General features: G+C 49.9%; 8 protein-coding genes across 8 annotated transcripts; 5 read left to right on the forward strand and 3 right to left on the reverse strand.

Moving 5' to 3' along the window:
- Positions 1-1,844: 1,844 nt before the first annotated feature.
- Positions 1,845-2,384, forward strand: AUEXF2481DRAFT_3919 (uncharacterized protein; the record flags this gene model as incomplete). The annotated part of the gene is made up of 1 exon (XM_013489348.1): positions 1,845-2,384. The coding sequence occupies one exon, from the start codon at positions 1,845-1,847 to the stop codon at positions 2,382-2,384; it is 540 nt and encodes a 179-aa protein (XP_013344802.1).
- A 688-nt stretch (positions 2,385-3,072) lies between these two features.
- On the reverse strand, positions 3,073-4,351 carry AUEXF2481DRAFT_3920 (uncharacterized protein; the record flags this gene model as incomplete). Its single annotated transcript, XM_013489349.1, has 5 exons — positions 3,073-3,443; positions 3,494-3,561; positions 3,612-3,729; positions 3,780-4,158; positions 4,208-4,351. 5 exons carry the CDS (start codon positions 4,349-4,351, stop codon positions 3,073-3,075), a joined length of 1,080 nt encoding a protein of 359 aa, XP_013344803.1.
- Positions 4,198-4,923, reverse strand: AUEXF2481DRAFT_637091 (uncharacterized protein). Its single transcript, XM_013489662.1, has one exon. The coding sequence runs from the start codon at positions 4,829-4,831 to the stop codon at positions 4,391-4,393; it is 441 nt and encodes a 146-aa protein (XP_013345116.1). The 5' UTR covers positions 4,832-4,923; the 3' UTR covers positions 4,198-4,390.
- An 829-nt stretch (positions 4,924-5,752) lies between these two features.
- Positions 5,753-7,817, forward strand: AUEXF2481DRAFT_107064 (GMC oxidoreductase). The gene is made up of 3 exons (XM_013489663.1): positions 5,753-5,825; positions 5,880-6,166; positions 6,218-7,817. The coding sequence occupies exons 2-3, from the start codon at positions 5,969-5,971 to the stop codon at positions 7,598-7,600; spliced, it is 1,581 nt and encodes a 526-aa protein (XP_013345117.1). The 5' UTR covers positions 5,753-5,825; positions 5,880-5,968; the 3' UTR covers positions 7,601-7,817.
- Positions 7,818-7,914: 97 nt separating this feature from the next.
- On the forward strand, positions 7,915-9,124 carry AUEXF2481DRAFT_38683 (uncharacterized protein). Its single transcript, XM_013489498.1, has one exon. The coding sequence runs from the start codon at positions 7,986-7,988 to the stop codon at positions 8,997-8,999; it is 1,014 nt and encodes a 337-aa protein (XP_013344952.1). The 5' UTR covers positions 7,915-7,985; the 3' UTR covers positions 9,000-9,124.
- AUEXF2481DRAFT_637456 (uncharacterized protein) lies at positions 9,108-9,620 on the reverse strand. The gene has a single exon (XM_013489664.1). It carries the CDS (start codon positions 9,506-9,508, stop codon positions 9,215-9,217), a length of 294 nt encoding a protein of 97 aa, XP_013345118.1. The 5' UTR covers positions 9,509-9,620; the 3' UTR covers positions 9,108-9,214.
- Positions 9,350-11,926, forward strand: AUEXF2481DRAFT_38684 (uncharacterized protein). Its single transcript, XM_013489499.1, has 2 exons — positions 9,350-11,369; positions 11,421-11,926. The coding sequence occupies exons 1-2, from the start codon at positions 9,732-9,734 to the stop codon at positions 11,637-11,639; spliced, it is 1,857 nt and encodes a 618-aa protein (XP_013344953.1). The 5' UTR covers positions 9,350-9,731; the 3' UTR covers positions 11,640-11,926.
- A 92-nt stretch (positions 11,927-12,018) lies between these two features.
- AUEXF2481DRAFT_28374 (uncharacterized protein) lies at positions 12,019-14,085 on the forward strand (the record flags this gene model as incomplete). The annotated part of the gene is made up of 5 exons (XM_013489426.1): positions 12,019-12,123; positions 12,153-12,569; positions 12,720-13,406; positions 13,471-13,659; positions 13,756-14,085. 5 exons carry the CDS (start codon positions 12,019-12,021, stop codon positions 14,083-14,085), a joined length of 1,728 nt encoding a protein of 575 aa, XP_013344880.1.
- Between the last annotated feature and the right edge of the window lie 913 nt (positions 14,086-14,998).

A 14,998-nucleotide genomic window follows, 5' to 3' on the forward strand; every position in this document is an offset into this window, starting at 1 on the left:
GGGGAAAGCAGATTGCGGATGGTCTCGACACAGAATGTTAGAAGCCATAGAACTCGTGTGGCTGATCATTACCATAGTCTGCGCCAGTGTGATGATTCTGAATCAGAGTGTTGTGGTTTCGAGCGACGCCCATCGCCTGGTTGACAAGTCATCGCTCGAAATGTCGTTGTCTCTGTCACCATAAATGAGTCCAGATTGGGTGAGCTCGCTAAGAAGCTTGACCCTCGGTCAAACCCGGTATATGTGCGCTGTGTCTACGTTGAAATTGGCAGCGTGAATCTGGTGAAAGGTCTTGAAAACTATCTCAGCTGAGATGCCCACGGGCTGTGCAAGAAGAAGCAAGAGTTCTTGTTCGTATGTAGTCGTTTTTGGCGGCTTCACTTGGCACCTGACTCGGCCATCTTGATCCGACCTCATTCTGGAAAATGCTCAATAGCAGCTGAGTTGAAACCATCGGCCATATGCGAGAAACATTTCACCCAACGCTTCAGTCGGGTTGACCGGACGTGTTCAAATGTTCACGATGGAAGTGCTTCCGAACAAACAGCTTCATATCTGTAGCGAGCCTGCGATGGTCGCAGATCGGAGAGCGCAGTCTCCATACGAAGCGCGCATCACACATGAGTAAATCTCATCAGTGTGGCAAGATGCCGGAAGCCGTTCGTGGCGGATAACGGGTGTCGAGCCCGAAAGGAAAGTTTTGAAGCATGCTCGTTCGATATATTCAACGGGCGTGGAGATCATTTAGGTACAATTTGCATGCTGTCGTAGTATGCATACGACGCACAACTGGATGTCAACGTCGGTCGTTCTCAAATTGGCCGATGATATTCCAGCTCGTCTTTCCAACCTCGCGAATAATGCTGATGTCTGGAGTGCGAGATGTAGCTTCCAGCCAGCAGTCGTCTTTTTGACTTACTGGTAACGTCATGACCGGTCGTTGTTGGGGATGGTCTGAATCGCTATCCCCCAGAGTCTCACCTCGTGTAAGCCGTTGATGTTTTGATCCTGTCACGGATAAGCATCGTCTGAGTAATTTCTTATGGTATCTGCACACCACCCTTCGCTGTTGAGATTGTCAGCGAGTGGGTTCCACAGATGCGATTATGACCGAGGGAGATAACTCTTCTGGAAGCTGGAAATCTGACTCGAGCCGAGCGTAGACTACAGCTGACGACAGCTGACAGTATTGAGATTGCCAACTGCCACGACGCAGATGTCCGAGACTAAGAAAATCATTGACAAGGCCAGCTGTAAAAGCCGGAGACATGTGACGAGTTCGACGGCACTTTGCACGGACCGTTTGCCTGTTCGAGCGGTTATGCCAAGTCATTTCTCCGCATCTTTAGAGGCTAGAGTTCAGCCATCAATACAGTATCTCTCCTTGTATACACACAGCTTCTCCTTCATTCTTATGAGTTTTCACCTCTGAGAGCCGTGCTATCCTGGTATGATGGCTAAAGTGGAGCGACTACTCTATTTCAGGTGCTCTACCACAATGCATCTGCAGTAACATGAGCAAAAAACAATTTCCCCCTGTTGTAACTGCTTAACGTCGCAACGGTTGAAGCTCTCCTGGCAGAGACAAACCGATGCACAACGGCGTGGCTAGCTGATATAAGACCGTCCGAACCGACGTGGAATCAATAAGTCACTATTGGTATACTACTTGAAAGCGCTGCTGATCCTTTCGTACTTCTTGTCGCCTTGTCCACGTTCTCTTGTTCTTATAAACTTTCATCCACATTCCTTGGTCTGCTGTTTATCATTCCAACGTCGACCACACCTCTTCGCATCATACGACCCTTCGGCGAAAGCATATATTCCGTCATCACCCACAGAAGATGTACTCTCACACCATCGATCCTCTTCCTTCTTACAACAACGACATGCCTATCTTCAACCTGGCCATGACCCTCATCTGGGGGGCAGCCGAGCTTCTCATCTCTATTGGCTTCATCACTGCATTCTCATTCATAGTCTGCTATGGCTTCGGTGCCTGCATGGAACCCAAACAGAGCGCCATCGACGAGCCCGAGTCCGAGCTGCCCTCGAAAGAGAACACTGCTTCTATCTTCATGTCCGCCATGCTGAGCGGCTTCCACGTCACTTTCGTCTTCTTCGGACTCCCATTATTCGGTCACGCAGCCGACTCTTTCGTCATGCGTCTCATCTACTCCACCGCCATCATTTCAGCCTTGACGACCGGCGTCGCCCTCAGCACCATCGTTGTTTACCTCGTCGCACCAGTCATCTCCGCTTGCTGGAACGGCATTGCCAGATGCTTCAGAAAGACTCCTGCCCAGGACCAACAAGATATCGAGGCCCAGCACGAGTCCGAAGCTTTTATCGACGAGAAGAAGCTCATTCCCGAGGTTGAGTGAAGCAGAGCCTCATGAGGCTCTCATCGCTTCAAATTTCCACACACCAAGCAACAAGGCCACCATCACGGCGACCACACTTATTCGCCATTATGGCTATCTCGGCAACCCAAAAACCGTATCTCGGTATGCCACGGATGATCGCCCATCAAGGGCTACGCAACCCAGATCTACGCATGTCGCAGACTTGCAGACGAAACATACCCGTCAAGTATGTTTTGGGTGATAATGTCATTGCCGATCGCTTTTTTGGCAATACTTGAGCGTTTCAAAACGTTTGCCTTGCGCACAACCGTTTGGTCAGGGTCGAAAACGCATCATAGGGTGTACCGTTGCAACAACCGCAACACCAACAGAACCCGAGGGTCTTGGTTGAGCTGACACGTTTGGTCTCGGGCCTTATCTTAATGAATAATGTATATAATAAACGAAAAGTCTTTCAACTCAACACTTTTACCTCTGCTGATCTCTGTTGCATGCATGTCTTATGTCAAAGTGGTCGACTTGCTTGGCTTCCTAAATGCACTCGTCATCACTGTGCTTGCAGCCTGTCATCTCCGCAAAACGGTTTGCGACGACGCTGGCTGGCTGAAAGCCGTTTGGAGAAACAGAGAAAAGGTTCGTTGCTTATTTGGCACCTCAATTGTGTGTGATCCTCCGGAACGCCCAGCGGCCATACTCCGAGCTCTGTCTACTGTCGACCATCATAATGGTCTGGCGAGTATGCTCCGTCACGTCCATGCTCTTCATATTTGACCTGCACCTGTCGTGTCTCTCTGATGATGCCGTCTTCTACGTCGTCGGGTGGTAGGATGGAGCGTTCACTACCGAAATCTTGCGCCTCCACTTCGATTACGGTTCGGTGAGATTTGCTATGTGTTTGGAGTGCGATTGATTGAGAGCCGTAGGTTGGCCGACTTCGATTTGTGGATTTTGAAAAGGCCATGCCGAAGCAGCGTCGTAGGAAGGAATCGAATTGGCTTCGTAATGGTGGTAGGCAGGCGGCGATGATGCATACATTAACTTCGGCTGTACTCCAGATTGAGAGATCTACGGCGTCCCCTGTCAAATCTGTCAGCGAAGCACCTGACTAAAACTTTCACACCACGTACAAGTAGGGTCGTGCGTGTTGAACATCTTTCCGGCGACCGCGATCTTCACGACTGAGCATACAGTCGCGCTGTACGGCATTAGCATTGCTTCAAAGCAGCAATGACAGAAGTGACTTACATCAGTCCAAATAGCAAGACGATGCGTAGTCCCCACTGGACGTTTGCTCCTAATTTCACTGTCGAGAGATAGAAGATTGGCACCGATGTGTACAAGATGTCGGTGACAATATTCGAGCCTGTGGGCTATTAGTCAAGGCCTTACCATAAGACGAAAAGTATTCCATACCAGATTGCACGTATGTGCAAATCTTATTGATGCGAGGATCCCAGCACTGGCCTGGCTGATTCATGTTCCAATTGAGAGAGACTGGCGAACATGACCCAAAGATCGAGGTGAGTGCGACAGCTCCATTGCAGACAAGGACAATGCCAACCGTAAACCACATGGCGATCTTGTATCCAGGCGCAAAGTCCAGGTACAACAAGAACGCAGCGATGCTAAGTTTGGCGAAGAGCATCGATATAAGATTCGTGGCTTCACCGATCCAGATCCATCGCAGACACGTCACGAGCATGTCGGGTGTAATTGATGGGTCGTAGATGTGCCTTCCCAGACCATATTGTGTAGATAGAGAGCTGCATGACAATGCTACAAGGTTGCTCACCTGGACATGTCAGCTTTTGATAGACGTTTGAATCATACATGGTCATTACCAAAGCCAGAAAGATGAGCAGGTCAGCAAGTCTGTATAAGTTCTTCAGGACTACGTTGTTGATGATTCTCCAGAACACAATCGATCCAGCCAGGATGGCAAATATGACTTCTGGAATGACAATCGCATTCTGCCGACTTTCCATGACCACTGACTGCAGTTTTCAAACAGCAGATCGAGTTCATCAGAGCAGGGTGCATGAAGACTTGAGACCAAACACAAGCCGAAGAAACTGGCGGGTCGACCGAGATGAATAGGCGGCCCTGAATTCACACTTGGCGTGGTTCCCAGGTAAATTGAAATGTAGGCTTGTCCGTATTCTTGTAGCCACGGGCTGCCACAACCCATAGTCAAGCAATGGATCATCCCGAGTAATGACCCTTTCGGGGCAGACCGACTCCAACCTAGATGATCCTAGATCGTGCCTGGCTGTGAGAGATGGTGTGCCTCGCTTAAATGCTCTCCGAAACAGCAGAGATCTCAGCCAGTGTCTTCGATAGCTATCGGCAATCCCGTGTGCGGCTATCCATAGGGCCGTAGCAAGAACCAAGCTCCGTGGAAAACTCGCGGTGGGATCAACGCACGCACTCGATACCCGAGCCATGATATGAGCAGGGGACACCATACAATTGCGAGAAATGGTGCACCTGCGGCTGATGAACCGCACTTTGTCAGAGTTTCGGTAGAAGGCGAGAACACTGATAAATTGCTTCGATTAGATGCCCTAAAGCAACCTTTGGTCTAAGCTCGAGCGGAGGTTTCGTCAAACGAACAGAGCTTCCCGGCAATGCAACAGGACTTTCACTCCATTATCTGTGCGTGCCATCAATTCGAGAACACATCACTCTACGTGTTGCGGTGAAAGAGGCCGTGAGAGAAGACGACTTTTCGCTCCGAGTGCCGTGAAGTTGAGATACATGGAAGACTTGAGGCTGAAGGTAAGAGAGTTCAAGCTTGGTGGCTGGTTTCATCCTGCCACGAGATTTCAACGCTTGGCAACGGGAAAACCGTCCCCCACATCAAGTCCTTCCCAAACAGGTTCGGCATTTCGCGTGGCTTTGGTTCAGCATGCCCTTCATCTTCGACGACCCTGTAGCTGATGACATGTCATTGATGGATGATTGTGGTGTTCTCCGCCGACAGCTGCCGTCTGATGATTGACCGCTGCTCAATCGCCTCGGCAGTAATTGCGCCAATACGACGCGATCGCCACGGGCCTTGACGGACCTTGGAAGCCGATTGCTCCTAGAGCTTCGTCTATCAAGAAGGTTTCCTTTACCGAAGCCCTCCTTCGCATAAGTAGCAGGTAGGTCAATTCATATCGAATTGTGGACCTCTGCATTTGGGTAATGGACATAAGTACTTTGGTGCGTCCTGCGCCTCTAATGAAGAGGCTTGCTTTTGCCTACTCACGCTCCTTTGAAACATCATGGCCCCTATCTTTTCTTCCCTGACTCGCTTGACAGCAGTCATTTCTGCTACCTTATTTATTTCTACCGATGTAACCCTGGCTACTACGACTCGTGAGAAGACTCTCTCTGGCACCTACGACTACATCATTGTCGGAGGTGGTGTATCAGGCTTGGTAGTCGCAAACAGACTATCCGAAAGGTCTCAGAGTACGTTCTGTTTGCCATGTTGAGGAAATTAACACTTGACTGACCCATGGCCAGAAAGCGTTCTTGTCCTCGAGTATGGATACAATGACAACTCAACCAAAACCCTGTGGCCATACTACGGCACTGGCTACAATGATCCTGACATGTTCGAGATCAACTCGGCCCCTCAGGAGAACCTTCAGAATCAGACCTTCGTGGCTTATGCAGGCAAAGTTCTTGGAGGTGGTTCTATCGTGAACGGTATGGGATATGACCGTGGCACTCAACCTGATTATGATGCTTGGGGTGAGCTCGGTAACGATGGTTGGAACTGGAGTAATCTGCTCACCTACTTCAAGAAAGTATGAAACACGCAACCATATTGAAGAAGCACGTTACTGACATCGTCATAGAGCAGTACCTTCACCCCGAACAAGCAGGGTACTCTCGACAAGTACAACTACACCTACGACCTTTCAGCCTATGGTAGCGGACCTGTTCAAGTCTCTCTTCCCGAGTGGCAATACCCTGAGATGCCTACTTTCTGGGATGCCATGGACGAGATGAACATCAACAAAGTGCAAGAAGGTGCTCTCGGTGAGCCTGGTAGCTTCTGGGTTGCTGCCACTACCGACCCAAAGTACCAGACGAGATCTTCTGCTCGCACGGCCTACTACGACCCTATCGCCTCTCGTTCCAACCTAAAGGTTGTTACCGGTGTTCAGGTCCAGGAAATCGTCTTCTCTACTCTGACTGCCAAGGGTGTCAAGTTACTTGACAGAGATACTGGAAAGACATATACCGCTTATGCTGACATGGAACTCATCCTCGCCGCCGGTGCTATTCACACTCCTCAGATTTTGCAGCTTAGCGGCGTCGGTCCCGCCAGCGTACTCAAGGCTGCTGGAGTTAAGGTCAAGGTTGATCTTCCTGGTGTCGGCAACAACTTCCAGGATCATCCTACAGCGTACTTGATGTACAACTTCAATAACGACACGATCCCCAACACCAACTCTTTGACAAACAACGCTACTTTCAACGCCACCTCTTACGACGAGTACGTTACCAACAAGACCGGACCTTATACTCAGGCTCATGGTAACGGTGCTGCCTTCCTGCCTCTTACGAAGATCGCTCCCGACTTTTACGAGTCGATTGTGGAGAAGCTTGGAGCCCAGAACGCCACTGCCTACCTCCCTGAGATGTACTCTGCTTACCCTGAATTGGTCGCCGGCTACGAAGCACAACGCAAGATTCAGATTGAGCAATTCAGCTCTGATGCCGCTTCCATGTACGAATTTTCATTCCAGGGTGGTGGTTTCGCTATCACTGCTCTCCAGAAGCCTACCAGTAGAGGTACTGTCTACATCGATCCTACCAACCCCAGTGGTGAACCAATCGTGGACTACCACGGTCTTCAGAACCCTGTTGATATGGATCTTCTGCTTGCCAGTATCCGCTACACTCGTCAGATCTACAACACTTCTGCACTTTCTGTCTTTGAGCCTGTCGAAATTGCTCCTGGTGCACAATTCCAGACTGATGACGAACTCAAGGCACAGATTGCTTCTGGTCTTGTTTATCCCACCTTCGCCCATCCTGCATCCAGTTGTGCCATGATGCCCAGAAACATGGGTGGTGTTGTCGACTCTGGCCTGCAGGTTTATGGCATCAAGAAGGTCACCATCGTCGACGCTTCCATCATGCCTATGATCCCCGGTACCCATCTTCAAGCAACTGTCTACGCTGTCGCTGAGAAGGCTGCCGATATTATTAAGGCCAGACATGGCGCTTAGATTGTTTTCTCTCATATGCTGTGCGGCTGGAGCACATATTTCCGCTTCTCTGAACCAATAATATAGCTCTTTTGCAATTCGCACTCTTTTAATGATCTGAGGAACATGTTTCGAAAAGATTGGGATATTATCTAGACAGCTGAGTAGACATGGTCTTGAGTGTCCACTACGAGTCTCCAATTAGGGCACATCAATCAAATTCGAACTCTTCCAAGCGTGACAGGCCATTTCACAATAAGATGTGCTGTGCACGCTTCATAAACCTTAAATCTCTGAGTCATTGTCCATGCAAGCCATCTGCAGAGTAAACAGTGTCCATTGGGCATCCAACAAAAGGTCACATCTTTGACGCTCTACTCCGTGATTAAAGAGTGTCTCACAGAGTATGGCCGCACCAGATGTCCTGGTCACAGGAGCCTGTGGACATCTCGGCTACGCGCTGATGCGTTCGCTTCCAGACTACGGCTACAGCCCCATTGGAGTAGACATACTTCCATCAAGCGGCGAACAGCACCATACAATTACCGGCTCAATCTCAGACTCGGAGTTTTGCAAAGATATCTTCCAGACATATCCAAGTCTTCGATATGTATTGCACACAGCCACTCTGCACAAACCTCACGTCGGTTCTCATTCAAAGACTGACTTCATCGACACGAACATTCGCGGTACCTTGAATTTGTTGGAAGCTGCATCTAGCAAATCACCTCAGATAGAGGCTTTCATCTTTACAAGCACAACGTCGACTTTTGGCAAGGCTCTTGCACCGAAGAAGGGCGAGCCAGCAGCATGGATCGACGAACAAGTGACTCCGGTCCCAAAGAATATCTACGGCACGACCAAGGTGGCTGCCGAAGACTTGTGTCAGCTCATACAGGCAGAAACGAGGATGCCTACGATCGTCCTACGCACGTCGCGGTTCTTTCCTGAAGAAGACGACAATGATGCAGCTAGGGAGGAGTTTGAGGATGACAATCTCAAGGTGTGCGAGCTACTGTATCGTCGTGTGGACATTCAGGATGTGGTAACGGCGCATGTTTGTGCCATGTGCGAAGCCAGGAAGATTGGTTGGGCAAAGTACATCATTAGTGCTCCGCCGCCCTTTACGAATAGTCCATCGCTTTTGAAGCAATTGGACACCGATGCTGCTGAGGCTATCCAGCGGGCGCGTCCAGAAGAAGTCGAGATTCTGCTTGAACGTGGATGGAAATTGCCTCGACGATTGGACCGAGTCTATGATCCTAGTAAGGCGATGAATGAGTTGAATTGGATGCCAATGTACACATTCGAGCGAGCTCTTGCTCAGATCAAGGACGGCCGAGAATGGCGGAGTCCTTTGACTCTGCAGACAGGAAAGCGTGGTTATCATGCAACTCCCACGGGGGTCTATACAAGATAGAGTAAATCACTACACTCACATGCATGACACGGTGCTGTCGATGCGCCCTTCAATATCTCCTGGAGAAAGTTTCTTTTGACTTATAGTGTTATGGATCCCGCACCGTGCCGCTCGAATACTGGTATATGAGTTGACCAGCTCCTGAATCTCGCGACGTCGAACGTAGTGTGTTGTGATATATTAGGGTGAGAATTGCGAATTGATGAATCGATTATTTAGTTCGATTGGTTCGGCACACGTTCCGCCATTCGCGGACATGACGCGAGTGGCATCCTTGGACGTTCTTGGCGGTCTTCGTCGAAGGATCTCGTATTCATTTTCTGGAGAACTTCCAGAGCGTTGGAGGACATGGAACCTATACCGTTTTGCTCATACTCGACAAGACGCAGTCCGACATTCATATCTGTAAGATACGACATCTTGAGGCATAATGAAACCAAGAGCGACCAAATCAGCATGGGGCTGAGTTGCCAAGACCTACTCCAACGCTCAACCATTCTACGATCCATGAAATACAAGCATCATCTCGGAGGCGGCAGATGGGGACCAACGGGGGTTTTCAAAGGCTTGCTTGCCCTTTGTTGCAAGGCTTGATCATCCTGCGACTGTTGTAAAGATCCATATCACCGACATGACTTCTCTCCTAGACCGAAGACTACCCCCTGGTGCTTGCGCGTGAGGACGATTGAAGCAAAACTCGGAAAGCGTTCTGGCCAACGGAAGGCCCGGATAATGCATTGTGCTATCTTGCTGCTGGTTCAGCTATTGTTTCTTGAATACTATTCACTAGCAGAAGACGTCGGTTTCGACTACGATCCGACAGACCTGGTCGCGTGGGAACACGACTATGGCCACTACCCTTATCGATCATTCGAGTCTACCGATTTGACACCACCAGCTGTAGCCCGAAAAGTCGACTCGCCAACATGTCACGATGGACTTTTCACATTCCTCACCCCCCGAGGTACTGCGGTCAATGAGAGCCATGGTTTTGTCATACTCGACGACGAAGGAGAACTTGTTTGGATGCAAAAGACGGAAGGACAGCCATACAACCTTGATGTACAGACGTACCAAGGCGCTCCACACTTGACGTACTGGTTGGGCGATGATACTGTTGGCGGTCATGGAGAAGGTGACTATTATCTGCTCAGCTCCTCCTACGACCTCGTCGCAAAGATATCCGCATTGGACGACCTTCGCGCCGACCTGCATACCCTGAGCATTACCGCGGACGACACTGCTATCATTAGCATCTACCAGCCGTACGAGAAAGAGAAGGGCGGACAACTGCAGTACATATGGGACTGCCTTTTCCAAGAGATTGATATCGCGACCAACATTCTGGTCTTCCAGTGGCGCGCTTCTGACTATCATGACACTTCCGAGTCTTATCATGAGCCGAGATACAAGGACGAGGGATCGACCAATCATACACATTGGGATTGGTACCACCTCAACTCGGTCGAGAAGGACAACTTGGGCAACTATCTTGTCTCGGCCCGGTACACCCACTCCATCAGCTATATCGACGGTCAGACTGGTGACCTCATCTGGACATTGGGTGGCAAGCGCAACATGTTCACATCTAACGATCATGCTCTTGACTTTGCGTCTCAGCATTTCGCGCAGTTTCATTCGGTTGACGACTTTCCAAGCCTGAAGGCATCCTTCGGCGAGAGTCAAGAAGGTGTAACCACGCGCCTGATCAGTCTTTTCGATAATAGAAATGACGATACATGGGATTCGGGACTGGCTTCGAGAGGGTTACTCCTCGCTGTCTCTTATCCTACGCATCCTGATTCCAATGGCAAAATCAACAAGGATGACTACAAAGTGAGAATTGTCCACGAATATTTGCATCCTGGCGAATTGATCGCCGACAGTCAAGGAAGCTTACAAGTTGTTCCTTCGTCTGGTGACAACCAGGACCCAAGCATTGTGGTCGGATGGGGCGCGCGAGCAGTGTGGTCTTCTTATTCTTCCTCGGGCAAGCTCATGTGCGATGACCACTTTGGCACGGAAGCTGCCATCCTCAATGGCTCAGTGCAATCATACCACGTGATGCGATATCCTTGGATTGGTCTACCAAGCGAGCCCCTTGCTGGCATATACAACCCTGACCGAAACAGTCTCTTTGTCTCCTGGAACGGAGCCACCGAGGTTGACTCATACGCGTTGCAGCACAGTGATGAGAGTGCGAGTGGTAGTTACGCGGGCTGGATCTACATCAGTATCACTCCAAAAGAAGGATTCGAGACAGAGGTCGTTATCGGAGAGTGCGTTACTCGGTTCGTTCGTGTCATCGCGCTAGATGTAGAAGATAACGTGCTCGGTGTCTCTGAGGCAATCGAATTGCCTTTCAAAACCGCAAGTGCTGCTTCTGAATGGCCTATATACACGCACTAACAATTGACGCAGGGCTTCCACTGCGACGAGATCAACAACATGTATATCACGTCCGATGGCAACACTTTCTCTGCAGGGGGCGTGACGTTTGCACCTGTCGCTTTGATCATGGCCGCCATGTCCTTCACGATGTTTTTGATTCTCATGTTTGAAAGCTGGCGTGCATACAAAATATGGCAAAAGAGGAGGGAACATGCATACTACCGCCTTGAGGTAGATCCTTATTTGTGATTTGGTACCCCTTCAGACGCTATGCTTGGCGTTTGTATATTTGGCTCGTTACGATATACCCTGTTTTTATCATTTGCGTATGCATAGACCTCGACGCATGTTCTACTAGCAAAATCATATTGGCGCTTCGGAGCGCTAGATACTTAGTGTATTCAATTCGCGTTACATCTTTTGGCACGCTGAGGGCGATCACGGTGTACTGTATGCAGGTAGGCAGACGTCGTGGGAACCTGCATATATCCTTACGACTGGTCATAGCCCAACAAACAACAACTTTTTTACCTCTTCCCCATTCACCCCCTCCTCTTCGCTTGCTCCTCATTTCAACAAACATCTACTCTTCTTTCATCAACGCCCACTATCGTGACGCGCTTCAGTCATGGATCTTAGCAGGGACTTGCTCGCAGAGCTGTCTAGAGAGGCAGGGCCCTCACAGTCATGGGACGTTCGCTACACCCTTCTACGCACTAAGTACAGGGAACGAGTACTGCCTCCTTTGCCGCACCACAATAGCAGCCCGCATTCGGCAAATACCTGGGCCATACAGAGCCTCCTGATGACCCTTTCGACGAATGTAACAGCAAGCTTGCTGCGTTCTGTGTCTGTGACCCATGCTATCATCAATACTTTCCGGCTGCAGTTGGTGTGAATGACCTGGAGGCTCGCGATATTATCATGGCATTGGTTGTTGATGCCCGTCAGGACTTGGACTTTCTTCGTCAAGTTCTCGCTGACCATGCGGATCTTATCGTCACACAATGGAAGAAAAAGTCTCGAGAAAAGCGTGCCAAGTTCTTGTCAGAGAACGTTGACCTGTTCGATACAAAGTGGGCTGCGATCCATTTGCTTCATAGATGCAGCAATCTAACAAGTACTGAGTACTCAGAATTCATGCAGCGTCTGCAGAACATTGACGATCCGACTATGAAAGTTTCTCTACTTCAGGCTCTCCATGACAGTAGAACCAAGCAAATGATCTCCAGTCATCTGGATACTTGGCCCTTACCTTACCTGGATGCTGAGATGTTGTCCGAAGATACTACGCTCCTACTCAGCTTGCTACACTACCGTACCTTGTAGAGACCTGAGAAGTGGGTTCTTTTCGACAATTTACATGTTGATCTGGTCGAGCGCTTCGGGGTAATCGTCCAAACTATCAATGCACATTGTGTTGTGATGCAAGGACCTGACTTTGGAGAGCTCGTCAAATGGACCGCGAAGGAAGCCCATCGCTTCGAGATCATCGGCTTCACAAGAGCTCACAACGTCCTCTCGTGTCAGCAAAGAATGATGGCGTTCCTGAGGAAGTGCGTTGCTGGCCTATTAGATGAGATGATGGACCCTCCAGTTTTACAGTCGCACCCCAAATGGGATCAGCTCGTCAACGCCGACTTCTCACGATTTGGGTCTGCATCTGCGTGGTCAACGGATTCTGTCGGGCCGTTCTCTAGTCCGCCCACCTTCGACCCTGTGGAGACCATCGAGCTCATCAGATCGCGTCATCGTCTCATCAAGGACCATGTCGAACAGCTGCAGACTGATCCCGCATATGTCCAGCAGCATGCGCGTGAGCTCGGATCTGCTCTCTTCTTCGAGACTTTCGAGCGTAGCAAGAAGTGGCCTCACCTGGTGGATAGTATGTTTTCCAACGCTCTGTTGAGAGAATGCTGGTGGCGACAGCTCGTGGTTGGGAGCGATCGAATTGTCGATAAGTGGAGAGCATTTGTCCAGGATCCTTCGGAGTCTACTCGTCATGCTTATGATCAGGTATGTGACTTAAAGACAAGGCGGCTCTTTTGATTCAGCGAGCTAACTCTACCGTTTGGTGAAGGCGGTCATCTGCGTACAGATGTTCTGCGTGGAAATGTTCACCAGATTCGAACAGACCGCCGAATCTGCGTTGCTTTACGAGCGCGGTTCTGAACGAAACTTTGAGTTCTCTGGAAGCGGTCAGCAGAATCACCATGATCGTCGCTTCAAGACTCGAGATTGCTTTCCTGAGGACATCCTATACTGGAGTGTAAGCTCGTTGGGCCATGACAAGTATTGACCTTTCGCTATGGATCCGTCTCTGAACTTCGCTGTTGTCGACTATCTCTGTCGTACAAATTCCAAGGAGGCGGACCGTATCGGTCAATATCTACTCCACCAACTCAGCGACATGGCCAATCTGATCTCCATCATCAGTAATGTTCGATGTTACCCACACCTTGACCGTTTCCGACCGCAAATCGACATGGATAATGATATGCATCTTCGCGAAGACTACAAAAACAAGATCGACACTCTCCTCGAGCATGAGATTGTTTTGGGAGACACCACAGCAGGCTACCTGAACGAGCTCTGCACCAAGCATCCTTGGCCGAAGGGTATACGTAACGAGGAGTGGCTTTCATCGAGCGATCAAGTCTCGCGAGTCTCTAGATCGCTTTTGGGAAGCTATTAGATCTGGTTGGGCCAAGAAGTTGCGCCTCAGCGGGATCAAATCAAGCATTGTAGAGGAAGACCTCAATGTGATGCGCGCTGCTCATAGCAAAGCTCATCTTGCGGGCGTTGCTGCAGAGAGAGCTGAAGTTCGTCGCCAAGATCACAGACGTCGCGTAAAGGCAGAAGGTCAGTCTTTCGTATCCGCGGATATGCAGACTGTCTGGGGTGAGGAGAAGCAATCAGCATCGCGATTGCCAGTGAGGAACAAGACTAGGCGTCGACGAGACGGAGAATCTGATGCATCATCAACCCAGCGCCGCTGCTTGCGGAGCAAGATATGCGAGCCGAGTTACCTGCCATGCCCAGCCTTATTCCCGTCAAAGTTCAAACACGACAACATCGCGGTGTTTCGTCATGTGTTCCCATCTTGTGGTGAAGAGTCACAGAAGTCTTTCGCATGGCAGCACTTCCTAAACGCTATGGTTGATGCCGGCTTTTCGATCCTCCAGAGTCAGGGCAGTGCAGTCGCGCTTAGATTGGATGAGAAGCGAGAGGGAATCGGAACCATTGTTGTGCATCGTCCTCACCCGTCACCCACACTGATGTCGTCATGCTGCGAAGCATTGCCAAAAGAATGACTAAGTGGTTCGATTGGAGGCGTGAACTCTTTATCGAGAGGGGTAAGTAGAGAGAGGAGTGGAGAGAGTGTTTGTGGTTCAGAGGTTTGATGATCATGATCCTGATCCTGATCCTGTGCTTGATCTTGATCCGCGGCCTTCCGGGCATCTGCGATACCGGTGCTTGGCATGTAAGGGGGGCAACCCTGAGCTGTACATCCGATGGCAACGACACCTCGAAATCACATCTATGATGTCCGACTATTGGTGTCCATACAGCTTCAAACACAAGGATATCGAGAACGTAGTCATCGT

This window comes from Aureobasidium subglaciale (assembly GCF_000721755.1).
Source record: "Aureobasidium subglaciale EXF-2481 unplaced genomic scaffold scaffold_7, whole genome shotgun sequence".
Taxonomy (NCBI): domain Eukaryota; kingdom Fungi; phylum Ascomycota; class Dothideomycetes; order Dothideales; family Saccotheciaceae; genus Aureobasidium; species Aureobasidium subglaciale.

What these genes read in the sequence shown, in the direction of transcription:
- AUEXF2481DRAFT_637091 (XM_013489662.1), bottom strand. Translation starts at nt 4,831, where the DNA reads ATGGTGTCCCCTGCTCATATCATGGCTCGGGTATCGAGTGCGTGCGTT.
- AUEXF2481DRAFT_107064 (XM_013489663.1), top strand. Translation starts at nt 5,969, where the DNA reads ATGTTCGAGATCAACTCGGCCCCTCAGGAGAACCTTCAGAATCAGACC. An exon ending in TGCTCACCTACTTCAAGAAA is followed by an intron (nt 6,167 to 6,217) that starts GTATGAAACACG and finishes ACATCGTCATAG; the next exon opens with AGCAGTACCTTCACCCCGAA.
- AUEXF2481DRAFT_38683 (XM_013489498.1), top strand. Translation starts at nt 7,986, where the DNA reads ATGGCCGCACCAGATGTCCTGGTCACAGGAGCCTGTGGACATCTCGGC.
- AUEXF2481DRAFT_38684 (XM_013489499.1), top strand. Translation starts at nt 9,732, where the DNA reads ATGCATTGTGCTATCTTGCTGCTGGTTCAGCTATTGTTTCTTGAATAC. An exon ending in TCGAATTGCCTTTCAAAACC is followed by an intron (nt 11,370 to 11,420) that starts GCAAGTGCTGCT and finishes CAATTGACGCAG; the next exon opens with GGCTTCCACTGCGACGAGAT.
- AUEXF2481DRAFT_637456 (XM_013489664.1), bottom strand. Translation starts at nt 9,508, where the DNA reads ATGGATCGTAGAATGGTTGAGCGTTGGAGTAGGTCTTGGCAACTCAGC.